Here is a 21,787-nt window from a genome sequence, read left to right on the forward strand (position 1 = left end):
CTGCCCCAAAAACAAATTCTGGGATTCTGCTATGCCTCAGGCTACAGATTATATCCACAAACATCTTTGTTCATTTTAACTCTGTGGTAGTCTGAATGTAATTGGCACCCATAAGATCATGGAGAGTGACACTATTTGGAGGTGTGACCTTGTTAGAGTAGGTGTGGCCTTGTTGGAGGAAGTGCGTCACTGTGGGGGTTGGGCTTTGAGGTCTCATATGCTCAAGCCACTCCCAGTGTCTCAGTTCACTTCTTGTTGTCTTTGTGTCAGATATAGAATTTTCAGCTCCTCCAGTACCATGTCTGCCTGCATGTTGTTCGGTTCCACCACGATAATGGACTGGACCATTATAAGCCACCCTATTAAATGTTTTCCTTTATTAATTTTTCAGTGACCATGTTGTCTTTTCACAGCAATAGAATTACTAAGACACGTCTGTAATGGGGGTCTGGACTGAGCCCCCCAAGGTCCAAATGAGGAGTAGAAGGAGGAAGAACATGAAAAAGGAAGTCAGGACCGAGAGGGGTGCGATCACCCACTGATACAAGGGGACTGATCTAATGAGAGTTCACCAAGGCCAGTTGGACTGGGACTGAATGAGCACGTGATCCAACCAGATTTTCTGAATGTGGCCAGATTCTCTGAATGTGGCTGGCCTGGAGTCTTTCTGAAAAGCCATTGACAATGACACTGGGACTTGTTTCCTCTGCATATACTGGATTTTTGGGATTCAGTCTGTCTGGGTACTCACCTTCCTGGACCTGGAGGGAGGAGAGGGAGGAACTTGAACTTCCCACAGGGCAGGAAACCCTGACTGCTCTTAGGGATGGAGAGGGAGGAGGAGAGGGAGTGGGGGGAGTGGGAGGGTGTTGGGAGGAGGGGCGGAAATGGAAACTTTTATAAATTAATAAACTTTGGAGAAAAAAAGAATACTAAGACACACTGCCTGGCAAAGCTATAGACTTGGATCAGTCCTATTACTTTCCATTTTCACCCAATGTGTTTAATACTTTAGAAGAAAAAAAATAAAAGAGTTTCAGAAGTTAGTTCCCTATACATTCAGGCTCCAAAACCTCCAGGATATTGATGCTGTATTTAGTATGTTTTAAACCCCCTCAAATAAATTTTACTTCTCCCTTCAAAAATCATTTTCAACATCTGACCTTATACCTCAGGCCTCAACCATCATAGGGGAAACAAATTCAAACCTGAGAGCTGTGATCGAAACTTTTTATTATCAAACCTACAGACTTTCTATCTTCTGACTTTCCTAGGCCCACATGGCTCTTTTAATGCTTTCTCTCTGTTCACCATTATTTTGTCCTTGAGACCAGGAACGCAGTCTTTGAGATCTCTCTCTTCTCTTGTTCTGTTGGACTCTTGTAACCTCAATCAGTGCTGACTCTTTTAAAACCAGTCTCATTACACAGGGGGTTGTGCCACGGGCACCTACCATGTAGTGTGCAGCTCTCAAAGTGAGGAGATGGTGGATTTTTTCCATCAGAAAGAAACAGTAAGCGTTTAAGTGTTCAGAGGCATTACCTGTCTTTATCAGTACACAATCTCCACATGATTGAAATATCATATGAAATGTAGTTAGGAAGCAGAATGTGTATGCTCTTCTATACCAATTAAAATTCAAATTTTAAAAATAACTAAACAAAAATATTTTTCTGCTACTCCTTTAATTACTGTTTAATTTTGAAATAATAGACAGTTTTCTTTTTCCTATTTTTATCACATACTTCCTTACAACTCTCTAAAATATGCTCCTTCAGATAAAGTAATCACCATTCTATTATTATTTATACCAGTATATTGTCAATATTTTACATCTTTCCTTCATAATATCTTACAGTCTTGGAACTTCAGCTCTCACTTTTGCCTGCCTTTCTCTCCCCCCTTTTTTTATTTTTTTTTATTTGCATTCTTCCTTTGTTGACTGGAAATACTTTTCTCTCTCTCTGTCCCCTTTTTTCCCCTTCTCTCGGTGTTCTCTTGGCTTTACACATTCTACCTTGGTGTTTATTCCTGCTTCCATGACATTTGTTCACACCAGTGTGATGTGTGAAATTTGTTGTGTCCTGCTCTTTCACACCACCCCATCTCTTTCTCCAAATGCTGAGATAATTTACAGGATGCTGAGAAAGTATCCATGTTTGGTAGTTCATCTTTGCTCAGACGCAAACATGCCAAGCCCATGGTCTCCCTTTGCATCTAAACTTTGGGATTGTTTCAATTTGCATGATGCAATTAAAAGTGAAATCTTTCCTTCTACTTCCCTGAATTCATCAATTACCTTTTCTCATTCTCTATAATGGACATTGCTCATTAATTTTTAATCACAAATCACGCAACTCTAATTTATGAAGAAACAACTACATTTTAAGGATTTGAAATTATTCTTTTTACAGAGTTAGCATTTTGCAATTATTTTACCCTTTGTGTGGTTTGAATATACAGTAGTTAATAGGTCCTTATTTTAAAGGCTTGGAGCCCAGAATGGCATATTGGAAGATGCTGTGTATATTTAGATTGTAAGGCTTAATGGGAGATGATTAAGTTGTTGGAAATGTGCCTTTTAAAGGGTTATTGGACCTTAATATCTTCCTGTCTCTCTGTAGCTTTCTCTACCTCATCTTCCCAATATGCTGTACTATCCTGGCTAGATACCCAAAGCAATGTGTCTGCATATTCTTGGACTTTAAATTCCAGAACGCTGAACTGAAATAAACCCTTTTATTTGCATATTTAATTCTTCAATTATTTAGTTTTAGTAGTTGAAGCTGACTTACACAATGTTGTTCTTAGAACAAGTTGAAAATCAAGAGAACTTTAACAAGTTGCATATTTGGTATATTTTCTGACTTTTTTAACCCTCTCATATCTTCATGATGAACAATTGTTGTACCTATTGGGAATTGCTTTGACTTTTCATTCAGATGATACATACATTGACAATGATTTGGCAGAAGTTGTCATGTGAGCAAAGGTGGGAGAAGGTCATAGTTCCCCAATTACTGACACCTAGAATTCATAAATGCCAAAATGGTTAAAAGACAGAGGAAACAGATGACCTGAATCTGTCCTTACTTTTCCTTTTATTTTTGTTACACACATTGTAGTCATGCTGTTTACGTGATAGGCATCAGTGACCCTTCCCAGTCTTTAGGCTTGGACTTCTCTTTGGTGTCGAATTATTTTCTCTGTCAGTGACGGCCTGCTATGTAAGAGCATTGTTTGAAAATTAGCATGGTCTTGTTTTCAGGATGTGCTACATTCTCATGCTGTAAGTGTAGGTTTAAACATGTGACTTTTAAGAAATGGGAAAATATTACTTTCCAAGATTGTGAGCATGGAAGCCACAGAAATACGAGATTGAACTAATTTTCTGTGAAATGTAGTATAGAATTCACATTAGTGCTGAAAGCACACAGATTATTAAAATTGTAGTTATTTCAAGCTTGAATAAAATGAATTAAATAGTTCTTCATTACACTTTACTTCCAAACACATAGTATTAAAATGACTAAATATTGATAGAAACTTGCATGTGAAGAAAGTAGAAATGAGCAAAATTGTTATTATCAATAATGATATTTACTTCTTCACTGGGGAAAATTACTCTGCAAGAGGAAACAACACAGTAAATGTTTCTATCAGTCAGGTAACTATTTTAAATGTAGGAAAATATTTTATAATTTTTTTTCTTTCAAAATTGAACAGTATCATTCATAAATATAAAGTATTTATTATTTTATGCTTTAGAAAAGTAACAATGAACTTTACTCTTGAACATATATAGTATATTATCAATTATAAAATTGTTATTTTTCTTTATTTAATAACATAGTATTTCTGCTAGAATATCATGATTGCTTGAAAATTATTTCAATGTTGAATATAGTAAATTCCCACTATCTTCAAAAACTACTTTTCTAGAAATTTATAAGAGCAGATATATATGTCTGAAAAATATGTTAGATAGATAGTTTTGGTTTAATTCTGATTTGAAATAGATTTCCAGTAATGTTTTTTTTTCATAGATACTTATATGAATACTCAATTGACACATTATCAGATCATTAAAATTTAATGCTTATGAATGTGCACCTTGTGTGTAGGAATTCAGGAGCAATGATCAATATCTGATTTAAAGTAAAACGTTGGTATTTTCAGTAATTATGTATTATACACACTAGGTCATTTTTTCCCAAAAGCAGCAATATGTGTCTTTAGATAGTGCTTGTTAACTAGTTGTACATTTGGTTTTGATTGGTGAAGGGTTTCCAATATATAATTATTTAAAATGTCCATTCCTTTTTTTCTTTTAAATTCACTTTTCTTTGATTAATCCTCATAATTCATAGACTAATTCTGAGTTATTTTATAGGATGAATGTACTAAATTTTATTAAACTATTAATTGCTTATCAATCATAAGTGTAAATTTTAAAAATTTTACTTTCAAATTACAATGAAAAATTAGTGTGATTTTTGGAAACTATTTAAAAAAAACAAGAATTATCTGCATGGTGCTCATGTCGAACTTTTAGACCATTTCTAGTTTTCCAAAATGGAATGAACTGCAACAAAGTCAAATGTTCTGGTTGCCCAGAATGTATGCAGCTTAAGTTGATGGACTGTCAATCAACACAATTATTAACAATGCAGATGCTTTCAGAAGCCAAATTCGTAATATAAATAGAAGTAGGCAGGTGACTGAAAAATCAGTAATTTGCATGTATCACATCTTTTCTATAGTTATGGAACTATAGTGTAAAGATGACAGCATAAATACAAACAAATGACATGACAAATAATACTCATATTAAATGTCATCAGGTAAAGTAAGTCAATAGCTCAAATACTATCATGTTCAGTTGATTAATATCCTCTAGGACACAGGCCTGGTATTATGAAGCCTTTCCATTTTTGAAGGCATTCACTGGGTTCTCTGAATTTGTATATTGTCTTCATCTATTTTGTATTATCACAAAATATTTGAAGCTAAGTAGTTCATATAGAATAATATGTGAGAGAACAATGCCATGCAGCTGACAGGAAATAATAGATATTCATAGGTCAGGTGGTTTCTTCTTGTATTTGCCTGCTCTCACAAGAACCTGCTTGAAATGTACAAGAACTACATTTATTCCTTCCAAGAGGATACCTCATTTCCTCATCTTAGAACTCAGTGCTTAAAAGTTCTGCCAAGACTCATGAAAACATGTAACACAGTTCTGGTTCTAGGGGTCTTATTTGATAGTATATGATTTCTAGTTTGACTATTTTCTCCCCCATTATATTGTAATATCATTATATACATATTTAGGAAAATTTTTCATTAGTAGATTTCTGTAACTTTTTAAAAGGACTTTAGCCTTTCTGTCTTAACCAGGAACTGGATAATATGACATCGTTCTTTATTACCATAATAATTTAAAGGGAATATAATGACTGGAGTCTTTGATATCCTGCAGATGAAGAAGGAGGATGTACTCAAATTCCTTCCCACAGATGTACTTTCATGGTGGCAACCTTGACTTCCAGATGGAACAGTCCATCTAAAAAATGAAAAAGGATGCTATCTTCATCATAAATCTGAAGAGAATATTGGAAAAAATTGTTCACAGTTCAAGCCATTCTTTCCGTTGAGAAACCTGCTGATGCCAGCTTCATCTCCTCCAGGGACACTGGTCAACTAGCTGTGCTATAGTTTGTGCTTGCCACTGGAAACACTCTAATTGTTGGTGGCTTCACACCTGGAACTGGTACTCACCAAATCCAAGCAGCCCTCAGGGAGCCACTTCCTCTAGTGGTACCTGCTCCCAAGGCGGACCACCAGCCCATCACAGAGACCTCTTATGTCAACCCGCCCACCATGGTTTTGTGTAAGGGATCCTCCTTTGTGCTGGGTGGATGTTGCCATTCCGTGCAATAACAAGGGGTTCACTCAGTGGATCTGAGGTGGAGGATGCTGACTTGTGCGTGGCCAGTTCTTCTTATGTGTGGTCCCATCTTCTGTGAGCCTCCATCGGGCGTTATGCCTCATCTATACTTCTCCAGAGATCTGGAAGAGACTGAGAATGAAGAGCAGAACACGCCTGAAAAGGCTGAGACCATGGTAGAATTCTAGGGTGAATGGACTCCATTAGTTCCTATGTTCATTGCAGCTCAGATAAATAGGGGCAAACTGATCCGAGGGGGATGTACATGTCCTGCACGCTTATCCAGAAGTTTCCTATGGAACACTGGAGTATCCAACCAGTCTTTGAGGACTGGCCGGCAGCTCCCTCTGAAGAGACCACTGAGTGGGTTGGAACCACCAATGAGTGGTACGGAGCTGCTCTGAGGACTCTTCAGGGAAATAAAGAAAGAAGAAGGACACTAAAGTTTCTACAAAATTTTTATAAGCTAGGGGAATAAAATCAAGGTCATTAGTGTTACTTCTTCTTACTTAAATCTTTCCTCCATCTTGCCCTCTTATCCCCTACCCATTTTCTCCTTCCACTCTGAAGTTTATTTTATCTTTTTATAATGCTATATTCTATTTTCCCTTCCTTGGAAGATACTTCCGCCTTGCTGGTCCCTTATGATCTACCTAATCTCTGTGGAGCACATATCCGATGCTTAAAAGAAAGAGACTCGTCATATGGGAATGCGGCATGTCTTTGGAACGTTTGCCTTCCCTTGGGAGCATTTTCTGGGTTGCCTTGTACAGCCATGATGTGATGGTTGTCCCTAGTTTTGTTATAACTTGTTATGTTGTTATTTGGTTCATATCTCTGGGAGGCCTGCCCTTTTCTGAAGGAAAGTGGAGGAGGAGTGGATCCAGGGAGAGGGGAGGTGATAGGGAGGATTGAGAAGAGTGGAGGGGGGAACACTGTGGTCAGGATGTAATGTAGGAGAGGAGAATAAAGGAAAAAAACACAATTAAAAGAACTATCCACATATCAAGGGAAATATACAGTGTATGTCTTTCTGAGTCTGGATTACTTAATTTAGGATGGTTTCTTTTCTAGCTCCATTTACCTGAAAATTTCATTTTTCTTAACTGTTGAGTGACATGTTACTGTATAAATGTACTGACTTTGCATTATCCATTTAGTGGTTGATGGACATATAGGGCATTTCCATTTTCTGACTATTATGACTAGAACAGTAATAAACTTGGGCGAGCAAGTGTCCCTATAGTAATATCTCTCTCTCTCTCTCTCTCTCTCTCTCTCTCTCTCTCTCTCTCTCTCTCTCTCTCTCTCTGTGTGTGTGTGTGTGTGTATGTGTGTATCTCCAAGAGTGGTATAGGTGGATCTTGTGATTTATCAGTTTTCAGCTTTATGAGGATCCTCCATACTGCTTTTCAAACTATTTTGTTTTCTCACCAGCAATGAGAAAATGTTGTCATTTGCTCTAATGATCTTAACCGTTCTGACTGGGATAAATGAAATCTCAAAACAGTTTTAATTTGCATTTCTTTTGTGGTTAAGGAAACATGTCTTTAAGTATTTCTTAGCATTTGCATTTTGTCTTTTGAGAACTCACTGTTTGGTTCTATATTTTGGTTTTTTTTTTAAATTTTATTATTGGTTTCCTGGTGTTCAGGTTTTGAGTTCTGTGTATTGCCCAGATATTAGCCTGCTGTCAAATATGTACTCAGTAGAGATTATTTCCCCGATTCTGTGGTCTGCCTCTTGAATGATGTTGTCATTTGGTGTCATAAACTTTTCAGCTTCATCTTTATGAGGTTCCATTTATTAATTTTTGGTCATAATACCTGTGTTATTAACATCATGTCCAAAGAGTCTTTTCCTGAGTCAATGAGTTCAATCCTATTCTCCACTTTCTCTTTCGTCTTATTCAGCCATCTGATCTTACCTAGATGTCCTCATTCCATCTGGAGTTGAGTTTTATGAATGGTGATAAATATACATCTAAATCATTCTTTCACATTCAAATTAATATATCCATAAGAATAGATATAGATATAATCAGGGTGATAGATATAGATCTAAATAATTCTTTCACATCCATATATCAATAAGAATCACTGTTTCTAATGGTATTACTGACCCTAGACTGTTGGTAAAACCCTGCTTCTGAATACACCACATACTTATTCCATTAAACATGGAGAAATTGAGTTGGTGTTCAAAAATAAGTTCTACTCCTATTGATTAGCATTTATAGTGTAACAATATTGGCCTGTACTGTATTCAGAGCCACTGGTACAAAGTGGCAAATATGGGAGTAATCAACCACTTTTTATCATATATGAGAATAGCGCCCTGAGATAAAACCCACACATGACACTATTAAAGACGCCAAGAACCTGGGACTAGATATGGCGTAGGTCTTAGATAATGCCATATATATAAAGTCTAATAGATTACATATAATTTATGAAAAACATATATGCTAATCTATAGATTAGTGTCTCATCAACCAACATCAGAGAAGTTTCTTCTTCTAAAAGCTGATAATTTACATAGAAATCTACAAATGGAAAATGTGCAGAGAGGAGGAGACCTTGGGGTGCTTACTGCTCAATGGGATCTCTTTGTTATACCCATAACTTTAAGGCTCAGAGATTTATGTGGAAGAGGGAGGCAGCATCACTGTATGTACCAGAGATGGTGTAAGACTCTAAGAAACAGCACTCATCAAACACAACAGGGCCGATGCCCACAAGAACTCAGAGAAACTGTGGCAGTGTGCAGGAGACTTACCCCATCTCAAATCAGACAAATTCCCAACACCGAGAATGGAAAATGGGAACAAAGTCCCATCCTTATCCAAGAATCTATTTTAATTCTTAGCTGATAGAAGAGGGAAAAATCAGTTTTCTCCAATGGTATATATTGGCACTGGGTATATTAACTACACTCCAGGATATGCCTCATTCTCAAGAATCGATGATCAGCACAAAATACACTCACTTGATGCTTTTTGTGTGCTTGCTTTGTTTTGATTTTTAAGAGAGAGAAAGACATGAAGTTAGGCCAAGAGGGAGGAAAGAAGTGTAAAGAGTTAGAGGGAGGGGAAAGAATATGATCAAAATATATTGTTTGAAAATTCAAAAAAATAACTACAGATAGAATAAATAAATAAACTTGGCCAATTCATATCACCACAAGGGGACAAAATTCCTTTAAAGGGCACACTAACTCACACTCAAGTCTAACAAATTTAATAGTTGCCTACTTGTTAATATCTGACCCATTTAAACTCATTATGATGTTGTGTTTGGCCAATGACTTATCTCTATGAGATCTTTGTTTTAAAAGGAAGGCCTTGGGTCTCCTGATTTCATTGCTCTCCATGGACAGAAGCACTGTGGGCTTCTTCCAGTCATTTGTGAGTGAGACTAGAATACACAACTCACAGCATCGTTCCTAGATTAGCTTTCATTTAAAGACTATTTTAATTCAGTAACAGATGTTATTCAAAATTTTAATGTTAAAGTTGTAAACAGGTGTTTTTATTCAGAACTCTACACTAAATGTTTTAATGGGCAGTGTAATGACATGCCACAGTGATTTCTGTAGGGATTACATGCTGAAATGTTTGCCTATAGCTCCCTAGTGTTTACTTCCATTTCTGAGCTGTGTATGGAATTTAAGTTTGGGATATATATTTCCTTTGTGTATTTTTCTTATAACTTTCTTCTGGGCAACACTCTACTATACAGTTTGTAGTATTCGGAAAAATAAAACACAAAGGTTTTTTTTTCTTTTCCATTTCTTTTACCAGAGACCTTAACCTTAGAGAAAAATGGTCAGAATTCAGAATTGTTTGAACTCATCAGAAACGAGAGGTAGAAAGATGTGACGAGAACCCCTTATAGCATCCTGCCCTCTCTGTTCATTTTCTTGAAAAATCAGTTTCAAAAGGCCAGTCACAATCCTTGTGGTTGCCCACTGGGCCTACACAAACAAAAAGGTGGTTTGACAATGTCCATTCTGGTTCTCTGTCTTAAATAGCATAGTCACCGATATCTACTTATTCTTAACCTTCTACAGGTCTCTGCTAAAATGTGACTTCCTTAGGGATGGCTCGCCTGACTATCATTGGCAATTACACCTACCCTTCTCATAAGATTGATAGTATTTGAATAAAACACTTGTACTTATCTTTAAATTACATGTACACCTTCTGCTAAAATAAAATTAAATACTGATAGGGTAGAGATTTCTGTCTGTCTTATTTGTATTATTTTATTTAAAAATCGGATCAATCACATAATAGAGAGGAATAGAGACATAGAATATATATATGTATACATATATATATATGTATACATATATACGCAGATACTGATCCTATTTTGTGAGGAATAATATTTTGTGTGACAGAACAGTTTTAAAGTGATAGAATATTGAAGTTATTGTGAAGTCTGGGCACACAGCCTGCTGTAATTGGGTGCCAAAAGGTTTCTTGCAGCAAATTATATTATGTGTGTGGTTATGATCTGCTTTGCTATATTTTCACTAGAAATTGCAAAAACATGCATTAAGAGGAAAGACATTTTTATATTTGATCTCAAAATATATGACAAAAGTGAAAAGAGTCTTGTATCCTTGGTCCAAAAAATATTACTCTGTAATTATTTCATATAAATATTTAGTATAAGAAGTATAATGAAAAAAATTGGCTTGAGGTATTAAAAAGAACAAAGAAGATGAGGTCAGTAAATGTGACAATTTCCTTGCTATTTCATTTACTAGTCACGTGATGTCTGATTAGCTGTTTCTTACCACTGAGCCTCATTTACCTAGCCTATGAAAGGGAGAAACAGCATAGTAAACTCTCCTTCATTTGATTTTACATATATAGCCATGTTTTCTCTCTCAATGTATTCATTTTCATAGTTAATCCACCATATAGCTAAATTTATAGGTCTTTCATTTTTCCCTTTGCTTGCTTAACAGACTGTTAGAATACAAGCTCTGTATGGCAAGAATCGAGTTTCCTTTTTCATTATGCATCACCAGTTACACATAGCAAGTCAGACATGGTAAGCTGCTGAGTAAATGTGCTGTGTGATGAATGGGTAAGCAATGTCAGCCATGGAGTTTATCTGATAACTTGGAGGTAAATTTTCATATGCAATCGCTTAAAGTGAAGAGACACTATTGTTGTAATCATGTCTAAACCATTATCTTTATTATTAAGTACATTCTCTACACTTCTTTAATTTACCCCAATGTAGATGGAGGCCTTCTAGGTTTACTATTTCAACTTCAAATTTTGTGAAAAAATTTCTAATAAGTTCTGATGATTTCCATAACAGGTCTCGAAGCTGGCTGGTGTCTTGGTCAAGCAGGGTGTTAAGAAAGGAGACACTGTGGTCATCTATATGCCCATGATCCCGCAAGCAATATATGCCATGCTGGCGTGTGCAAGGATTGGAGCCATCCACAGCCTCATATTTGGAGGGTTTGCATCCAAAGAACTAAGTACCCGCATTGATCATGCAAAGGTAAGTGCGGTCTTAACGATCAAGTCTTTCAGTTGCCTATAGCATACCACTTAACAGTCGGGGATCCGTTATCTATTTAACATTGTTTTATGATTTGATCTTCCTTGCACATGGAATACTCAGATTTAATCCATTCTTCCTTTCTTCCCTCCCTTCCACCCTCCCTGTCTCCATCCCTCCCTCTATTTCTCTTTATTCTTTCCTTCTTTTCTCTTTTGCATGTATCTCTTCACCACACATTCATATTGAGGCTTTTGCCATACCAAACATCCTGCTTAGTATTTAGAGGAATACAAAATAGGAGATGAAATGTGTGCTTTGTGTTTTATCTTGTATGTACAGACATGGATAAGATGCCTAAGAAAAACAAGTGATAAATAATGTATTCCTCAGACATCTCTACATCTCTGAAACTTTCCTTGAATCTGGGTAACAAATATCCCTTTATGCATATTCCTTGGAACTTGGTAATAAATTATTATTCCCCAAATTATTCCCCAGACTCCTTGGATCTTGGTAACAAATGTCCCTTTATGCGTGTTCCTTGGAACTGGGTAATAAATTATTATGCCCCAGATTATTACCCAGAGAGACTGACACAAAGGTACAGGGTTAAGAGTGAACGCTTGGAACATTGCTCTCATATGTTTGAATTGGGTACTATGCTAACAAGTTCCGTAAAACTATTGTGAGAGATTCTTGAGGTGTGACCTTAAGTCATCTACTACATGATTTATGGCTTTATATGATACACGTAAAAATGTTGGACATTATCATTTCATGAGTTCAGCAGTGTTCCCCACATATTTTTCTATAATGGCCACAGAGTAAATGTTTTAGGATTTGTGTGCCACCTCGTTTCTGGGGCAGTCATATAGCTGGCAGTGTAGCTCTGGAGTAGCCATAGAGAGTGAACCCTCTGATGAGGATATAGGTGCCACAGTAAAGATTTACAGACATTGATTAGCCTTCTAATTTAGAGGTAGGGACATTTTTTGTTGTTGTTGTTGGGTAGCTAAAGAGGGATTTCTGGAAAATGGACATATTTAAGAGAGATCTGCACTATGATTTCCTTGTTGACCAGAATGAGAGAATGAGCTCCACAACCAATAAAAATGAAGAGTGAGAGGCAAGAAGGAAGAAGCGCCATCATGGAGAGTGCTGTAGATCAGTGTGATTGAATGTAGGAGAAGAGCTCACCTGATAGGATCCACTGAACCTACAGAAATCACAACGCAGTGTTTGGGGTAGGCAAGGTTGTGTTCTAAGTGATGTTAGGAAGACAGCCTCGCTGTGTGGGAGACTCTGAGAACTTGAGCAAGAACATTCAGGAAGTAGTTTATGTGTAAAGCAATTGTGAATGTGTGTGTGGGAGTGGGGGTGGGGGGGGAGAATGTTGGTGGGAAGATTGAGGAAAGGAGGAAAGAGGAGATGGCTTGCTGGACAGTTATCTAAGCCCCAAATGAGACATTCCTCGCAGGGCAAGAAGTTAGCATAGTAAGAATTCCCCCAGGGAGGCAGGCACAGGGTAAGACAGTATATCTTCATCTGGAAATCCATTAGGTAATAGAACTAGGAAATCATTTTGTGAACTAACCACCTGAATTATTTGTGGTTTTTTTGTTGTTGTTGTTTGCTTATCTTCTTTTTAAAAATATATCGAGTTAAGGCTCATAAAACAATCTAAAGGAATTCTCAGTCACTGACCTGCAAATCTGAGGGTAAAAAAAAATTCTGAAGAGGCTGTAGACTTCAGGTTTTAGCCACAGAAATCCTGAACACCATTTACATAAACATACTGGATGCATTACTTAAATATATATATATATATATATACATACACACGCACACATATATGTACACACACACATATATAAATACAGAATCTTTTTGTGCTATGCCTTTGGAGAAGTTTCATTCTGATATGCAGGCACACATGACCAACCTTAATAATGGATTTCAGGAATAATGCATCTTCTTATGTGCAAAGACATTCGTCATGTCAAATTTAACAAACTCAGAGTAGAAATGTCTGATTTTATATCATGTTTTTTTAAAAGAACTAAGAAATACTTTAACAGATAAAGAGAGAAAGGTTGTATTACTTGAAGTCTATTTAGACACCATAAAATCTCAGATACAAGCTATCAACAGGAGCATGAGAGGGTTACTTCAGACTTTCCTATTGGATTAACCTTAATTATTCAAGAGTTATAGGTTTATGTGTGTTGTTCATTTGTTGTATTTGTTCCAAATTCTAATTTTAGGAAATGTTATCTGGTGTTATGCTTACAAATATTAAAAGTACTAAAATGTGAGCCAAATTAAAATGTGTATCATTAGAATATAATAAAACAAAATAAGAATAGTTTCTATTTTCTCTATGTTTTTTTTAATATCAACTTACTAGAGTAGAATAGAAAGATTCTGAAACTATAAAACCAGTTCTCTCTGCTTTTACCACTTCTAACCTGAGGCAAGTTATGTAACTGCAGTGGGCTTCAACTCTATGAGCATTAAACGACGTTCAAAATGCAAAATTGACTATATGTGTATATATCTGACATAGTCTAAACTTTCCATAAATGAACTATATTGTAAAGATGCTACACTATGGCATGATTATCTTTTTCTGATTAATTTATTACATTACTTGTCTTGGAACAATATAATAACAAAAATAAGGGCATGTTTGTTTCTATAAATTATTGAAAAAATTGGCTTAGATTCACAGTTGATATTGAGAATTTATGATGTAGTAAGCAATGTATGAAGCATAAGACACAAAAATAATTGCCATCGTATTTGTCATTGGAGAGCTTACTATATTAAGCCAGGCAGAGTAGAGCAAGGTGGGAAATTCAAACAGAGAAAGATACATGGAGAAAAATGGTGGAGTCAGAGAGACACCAGCAGTCGCCAGAGGAGTAAGATGCCAGACCATTACCGGTAAGCCAACGGGGCACTTGGGGATACATAGATTATTATAAATGGGTAAATTTATATGTAGAGCTAGCCAGTAAGAAACCTAAGCAGTTGGCAAAAAGGTTTGCAATTAATATTAACCCTCAGAGTTGTAATGCAGGAACTGGTGGGTGGGAGAGAAACGTCCAGTTACATGTGTGAATTGTATGTGAATTGGTATGTGAGACACACCAAGCATGTTCCAAAGAAAGAAATTAACACAGACATTCCAGGGATATTTTTCAGCTACACTTAAAATATGCAGATGAGTGTACCTTAATGACAGGAGCAAGTCCTGGACTTAAGAGATTGAAAAAAATTATTTGGGGACCCTTTTAAGAAAATTAATATAAGATAGGTATAGTGGCTCATACCTTTGGCCCCAATACTTAGGAGGGAAAGCATGAAGATTGCTGTGAGTTTGAGGGTAGTCTGCTCTATGTAGTCAGTTCCAGGACAATCATGGTGAGATTTGGACTCAAAAGAATTATAATGATAATGATAATGATAATAAGTTTAAAGCTACATAATATTTATTAACATAATTCCGTATTAACAATGAGGAAAAAAATCACTAAAATCTCTGTTTTGACTGCCTTATTTTACAGTATTTAAGAGTTAACATTTATACAGAAAACCTTACAATACTTGCTACTTGTTTTGTTCTTATCACGTAAGAGATACAATACTCTAATAAACAAAAAGATCGTTTTGTGTGTGTGTGTGTGTGTGTGTGTGTGCGTGTGCGCATGTGCGCATGAGAGCATGTAGGTGCATTTGGGTCTGAAAATATGTATATACCTGTGTGTGTATGACTGTAACAGAGACTAGCATTTCTTTGGATCATGGGAGCTTTATTTGGTTTAATGAATTCTTTGGAAGGTATTTTATATAGCTCATACTTACGAGCCCTTAGCTTCATTAAGTCTATGATTTTGAATAGGGAAGTGAGATTTTATGTGTTAGCAGTTTTAAAAAAGAGGGCTTGCTGATTTTCAGAGCATTGTGTAATAGTGAACAAAAACCATTCGACTATTTCTTTCAAAATATTAAACTGACCGTCAGCACTGAAGTTTTATGATGACTTTAGCTAAGATTATTAAAACCTTTCTTTTCTATCACTTCTTCTTCCTATTTTAGCCCAAGTTGGTTGTGACGGCATCATTTGGCATTGAACCTGGACGAAAGGTCGAATACATCCCACTTTTGGAAGAAGCCCTGAGAATGGGACAGCACAGACCAGGCAGAGTTCTCATTTACAACCGTCCAAATATGGTAATTTGAAACTTTAACCTTCTTCTTGCAGATAGTGTTGTGCCAAAAATAATTTTAGTCATTTGAAAACTATAGATGTAAATGACGAAATATCCTGAAAATGATTGTAATTAAAGGAGCAAAAAAAAATGCACATGATAGTGTCTATGGGAAACTAGGTGAGAAGAACATATAATAAGGCGCACAAATGCAGGTGACAGCAATACTTTGTGTATGCTTCTCCTGGGCTGTCATTTATGACTTTAAGTTTTGTGATAATCTTAGCAAATACTAGCTACCTGCTTACTGCTTGGATTTCAAGATACTATGGATATCTTCTTCAAGATTCAAGCATAATTAAAAACAATCTTCTAAGAATTGTATGAATTAGAGGGTGCTGTTAGTCTTCTTTGAGGAAAAGGAATCATTGTGCATTAAGACTAAGTAACCTGCCTCATTAATGACAGTCCTGATTTGGCCTCCATCACTTGTGCTTTGAATGTGTATGTCATCATCTATTGGAAAGGTCTGATTTGTCATACAAAAAGTATCTTTCAAAAATTAAGGAAAGTGTTTGTTTTCTCATCCAGAGATAGACTATGTTCAGAAAAATCAAACTTGACTATTCTATACAGATGAATTAGTCTATCATTCACGGAGGATGAAAGATTACAGCAATGAAAATATTTTATACTTTTTCTTGTAACCTTGACCTGATGGCCACCTTGCTTCTATACTCAATAAATTCCGCAACTGCATACAGTAGGACCAAGCCAAGTGTTCAGTAGATCATCTTTCTTTTTGCAAAAGATAAATTACAAAATCGCAAACGCTGGTGTGTTGCTTTTTAGACCTCTTGAGAGGATCTCATCAGAAAATACTTAATTGACAAGTTTGGAGACTAGCGTCTTAAGACTGTCATTTTGATGAGCACATAACAAGAATCATTGCCACAATAAATTCCCTTGTGAAGCTTCAGTGCTGTGGTTCACGAACTGTGGCACTCGGTGGATTTAATGTTCCTACTGTCTCAGAGATGAAGGCCAAGATTCTTTCAAGCACATTTTTTTTTAAGAGACACGACTGCCACTTAAATCAAGGAACACAAAGTCAGCGCCTGAGCAGAGTGTAGGTGAGGAGAGGGATGGGACAAGCAGAAATGCTCCCACAGAAACATCCATTTGATTCTACTGTTTACACACAGGTAAGTGTTCACTTAGGAGTTGTGGAGGCCTTGTGTTACACTGGGAACAATGTGAGTTGGTTTCCAGTGCCTTTACTTATTTAGTTCTCACAGGTCAATGAGTTGGATCTTATACCTGGCTCCATTTTGCTGCTGGAGACACTGAGCCGTGAACCAGGCAATACGCAAAGTCTAGCTAATGGATAGAGCAAGGTTTGAACTGTGGTTTGATAACTTTCAAACAACAAGATATATGCTATCTATTCTGTTCTATATAAACACGTGATGTTTAAATATTCAGACTCTTTATCCACATTTTAGTGTTATTCTTCTTTCTTGATAGAATTGTTTTATCGCTTTACCCCACCTTACTGGCTCCCTTTCTTCCTTTTGGCCTTTCCCCAACTTGCCCCTCCAGTGATACAGATGAAATCTTTTAATACATTTTCTCTTTATATGAGTCCTACTATTTAGACAGTAATTAAACCCGGTGGGTTCAGTTTACTTTGAATTTAGAGAGAAACAAATTATGAGGACAGGTATTGTATCTTATTAACTAGTTGCACTTTTGCCCAATGAGTTAAAAGTTTGGCTGCTCCTCCTATGGCTCAAGGAAACTATGACAGAACCAAAGGAATATCACTTGTTTCCATGGCATTCTTTCAATGCTGTGTGATAAAAATTTTAGTATCTGGGAGGACTTGCCAACATAGACACACACACACACACACACACACACACACACACACACTCACTCACACATACACACACACCACACAACATACACACACCACACACTCTCACACCACACACACACACACACACACATACCATAGTCACACATACACACACCAAACACACATACTGCACACATACAAACCACATACACACCACACACACACTCACACACACACTCACACACACCACACACATACATACACACTCACACATACACGCACACCACACAACATACACCACACACACATACCACACTCACACGCTCACACACACATACCAAGGTCACAATACAAACAGCACTCACACATACCACACACACACACATCACACACACTCATATACACACACCACACTCACATACACCACACACACACACACACACTCACACATACACACACACACACACACACAAACACACTTTACACAGTAAATGCCAATATTGCTAATTCTCCCTTCATTTCTCTGGAATCTTTTACACATACATTTTTTCTTAGCCTAAAGAATAACCATTTTTTTCCTAATGCCCATTTCATTAGGGGCTTGTAAAAATCAAAGATGTTTGCAATCACAATTCAGTTTTCACTTTGCAATGTGATGATTTTTACAGTTCTACAGTTAGGATGGTAAAGCTTCGACAATTCGGAATTGCTTATTTTTATCTCATGCATAAAACGAAATGGAAACACAATTTGCTTACAGTTCTCTGTTGTTTATTTAAATGGTATCAGCTGCTGCCTATCCGAGGGCGGCAAGAGATGTCAGCTGTGCTTAAAATACACAAATGGTGCTTAGTTCAGATGTTTATCTACAAAATGAATTTACGCAGACATATTGTATTCATGATATTGCCCTGATGCATAATTTGTCAATGTGTACATGTAAATGAATTAAAAGTGTTTATAGACCTGGTTAATAGTGGAGATCCTAGAAAGTTTGGAAGTGACTTTCTTTTGGGAGTGCCCTGAAGCCTGTGAGCTTAGCCCTGACATTGTCTTGACAAAGTCAGTCGCTGCGTAAGTGTCTGGCTGTGTTGTTCGTTTATTCTATTAAACTTTGCACAATTGGTCTCTGCCTGTGTTTATGTATTTCTTCACTATAAACTTCCTGATATGCCAGGTGTCGGAGTGCAGGCTTTAACCCCAGAACTCTGGAGGCAGAGGCAGGCAAATCTCTGTGATTTTGAGGCATGCCCAATTACATAATGAGTTCCATGCCAGTCAGTGATACAGACTATCAAAACAAAACAAAACAAAAAGCATACAAAACACTCTTCCTGATAAGGATTCCTGGTTGTGAGAAACAGTCAACATGATCTCTTACCTAGATGGCTGTAGTTTCTCATTAAAGTGACTTTTGCTCAACCCTACTCCCTATTTAGCATTTTTCCTCCCACTTAATGCCTTTTTTGTTTGTTTGTTTGTTTTTTGTTTTTCAAGACAGGGTTTCTCTGTGTAGCTTTGGTGCCTGTCCTATAACTGCATAATTTACTTAAAGTTGTATCATTTAGATGACATGACTGTTATCACAAAATTTACAAAACAAAATATTGCTCTTGAGGGAGGAAAAACAACTTTGTTTTTTTTTTTATTATATTAATGATTGAGGAGGAGGAAAACATTCTCGGTGTTGTCACCTGTTCTTTTTGATTTTGAAGCAGGGAACTGTTTCTTGTCTGTGAAGGTGACTTGAGGTGGCCATTAGAAAGGTGACTGTAGTGTGATTCCCAAATGTCCCTGTATAAATAAAGATATTTGAAGCATTAGGTGATATTTCCTGGTGAGGACAGACCTTCTAAATTAAAGGGTCAATTGGAACTTAGTTTTTAGTTACTTGTACACATTCATATTTGGAAACATGTATGTCTGGGTTAATTAAGCTCAAGGACTTAAAGAACACGACAGAATCACTTTGAATTGCTTAGGGTAGTCTTAGAATGCAATAAAAACGTGGTTTTTATCCATGAGATGGAAAGTGACATCAAACCACTGGATTGTGTAAAAAGATAGTTCATTAAAGAATCTGACTTAAGTTGTAACTTTGAGATTTATTCATAAATCCAGTGCTCGTGTCATGAAGACAAGGCTTTCTAATGGATGTTCACACTTACAGGTTTATACGTTCCTTGGCTCTCCTGTAACATAATCTCCTATATTTACTGTGCACATTTTTACATTTTTGCTGTTTAGGAGAAAGTTCCATTGAAGTCAGATCGTGATCTTGATTGGGAAGAAGAAATGGCCAAAGCCCAGTCACATGACTGTGTGCCTGTGCTCTCGGAGCACCCGCTGTACATTCTCTACACTTCTGGAACAACAGGGCTACCTAAGGTATTGGCTTCTTTTGGGATTTCCACCATGGCGGCAGATTTTTGTTGGAGTGAATCTACGTGATTACGGAATGAAAAATTTTCAGGTTTTATCTTGATGATTAGACACAGTTCCTTTATTTCTTTAATAAATTTTGGCCACATATTCTTTAAAAGGAAACACCTTGACGCTCTTTGTTCAAATTTCCCATCTGTCAACAGTAAATAGCTGGTTTGGCGAGCTGATAATTTCAGTATGTTGTTAATCGAATATTGGTCTAATGATATTTTGTTATATATATATATAGTTATATATAGTTATATATAGTAAGTGAATATATATATGTAGTTATATATAGTTTACTGTATATAACACTTACTGTGTTTAATTTTGTGGCACTGTGCTTGAGCAGAAAGTAAAAGATATGTTTGAAAAGATAATTTTATTCTTTTAAATGAGGTGTGTGTTCTATATGCTATAAAATGGATGTATTTACATTTACTTATTTTGAATATGTGTGTTTGGGTATGTAAGGGGTGACCCTGTATGCCATAGCATACATGTAAAAGATAAAGGATAAGACACAAGAGTTGGTTCTTCCCTTGTGTCGTGTGGGTTCTAGTGATCAAACTCAGGACTTCACACTGGGTGACAAGTACTTTGATCATCTGATCCATCTTGATGGCACTCAAGTAGACATTAAACTGAAGATAATTTAATATGTTACTAGAAATTTGAAGTTGAAGTCTAGACAGTTTGAGTCAGAGACTGTTTGTCTATATTATTCAACTATTTAATTTATAAAAAGGAGATACATGATATCCTTTCATTCATCTGTCATGAAAAGTATTTTTGCAAAGCAAAAAATTAAAGCATCAATATTCAAAAATGTATCTGGTTATCGACAAATGACAGATTAGGATGATGTCTTTAATAAGACATCCTTCAAACAACTTCATATTTTCCTTGTGTGTGTCTTAATTAGATGGCTCACTACTCATTAAATGAGAATTTTACAGGGAGATCAATGTTTCAAAATCCTCTCCATCTCTTAGTGCATTTCCTTGTTATAATTAGATGTTTGGAAAATATAATCTCAAGCATATTAAGATATTGATGCCGTTAGATTTACTTTTAAAAAGAAATTTACGGTATTCCATGGAAAAGTTTTCTGTCAAAAAGAAAATATCTGGTATGAGAATATATCCATAGAGATTACGTGTTTTGTTGCATTGCTTTTTTTCATTGTATACTACATGCGGTGGATGCCCATTAATCTTTTGTTTTTTGTTGGTTGTCAAACTAGGTATGTGCATATGCAAAGTGATATTTATATTGAATTAGAATCTAGCACTTTTGTTACAACTCTAGTCATTTGAAAAGTTAATATTTCTTCATTATTGAAGACTAAGATTTTTGGTTGTATTTTAAGCAGTCCATGTGATTTATTCTCACTTCATTTTTCTTATTCATATGCTTCATGCAGTTCAAATGGACATTTCTCCATAAAATTGTACCGGGTTCAGCAAAGCTATGATTTTATATAAAAGTCTTAATATGAAAGAAAAACCCTAAGACTAAAAATGGCATAACCTCATTAAACTCAAGACAGATGATGACAAATATACCACCTTAGTTTGGCAAAAACATCTAACACACACACACACACACACACACACACACACACACTATACTGAGACTTCAGATCACCCTGCAATTCTCTGTTACCTGGATTCCGACTGATCAGAGGAACAGAAGAGCTGTTTCCATCAGAAGACTGATTCAGCCAATACGGAAGAAATGCAGTAAACTTAACAAATAGGGCACTAAATTTGAAAAACGCAGTTTGTAGCTGCCTCAT

The 21,787-nt window shown here is 36.3% G+C and overlaps 1 protein-coding gene across 1 annotated transcript in view; it reads left to right on the top strand.

The window, feature by feature from the left end:
- Acss3 (acyl-CoA synthetase short chain family member 3) overlaps positions 1-21,787 on the top strand; it is a 161,697-nt gene that overhangs the window by 49,360 nt on the left and 90,550 nt on the right. The window contains exons 3-5 of the mRNA XM_087902008.1: positions 11,293-11,481; positions 15,586-15,720; positions 19,807-19,947. Of these exons, the coding sequence (XP_087758134.1) occupies positions 11,293-11,481; positions 15,586-15,720; positions 19,807-19,947 (465 nt within the window). The remainder of the gene's footprint in view (positions 1-11,292; positions 11,482-15,585; positions 15,721-19,806; positions 19,948-21,787) is intronic.

The sequence above is a fragment of the Myodes glareolus genome, chromosome 26, assembly GCF_982192425.1.
Source record: "Myodes glareolus chromosome 26, mMyoGla1.1, whole genome shotgun sequence".
Lineage (NCBI taxonomy): Eukaryota > Metazoa > Chordata > Mammalia > Rodentia > Cricetidae > Myodes > Myodes glareolus.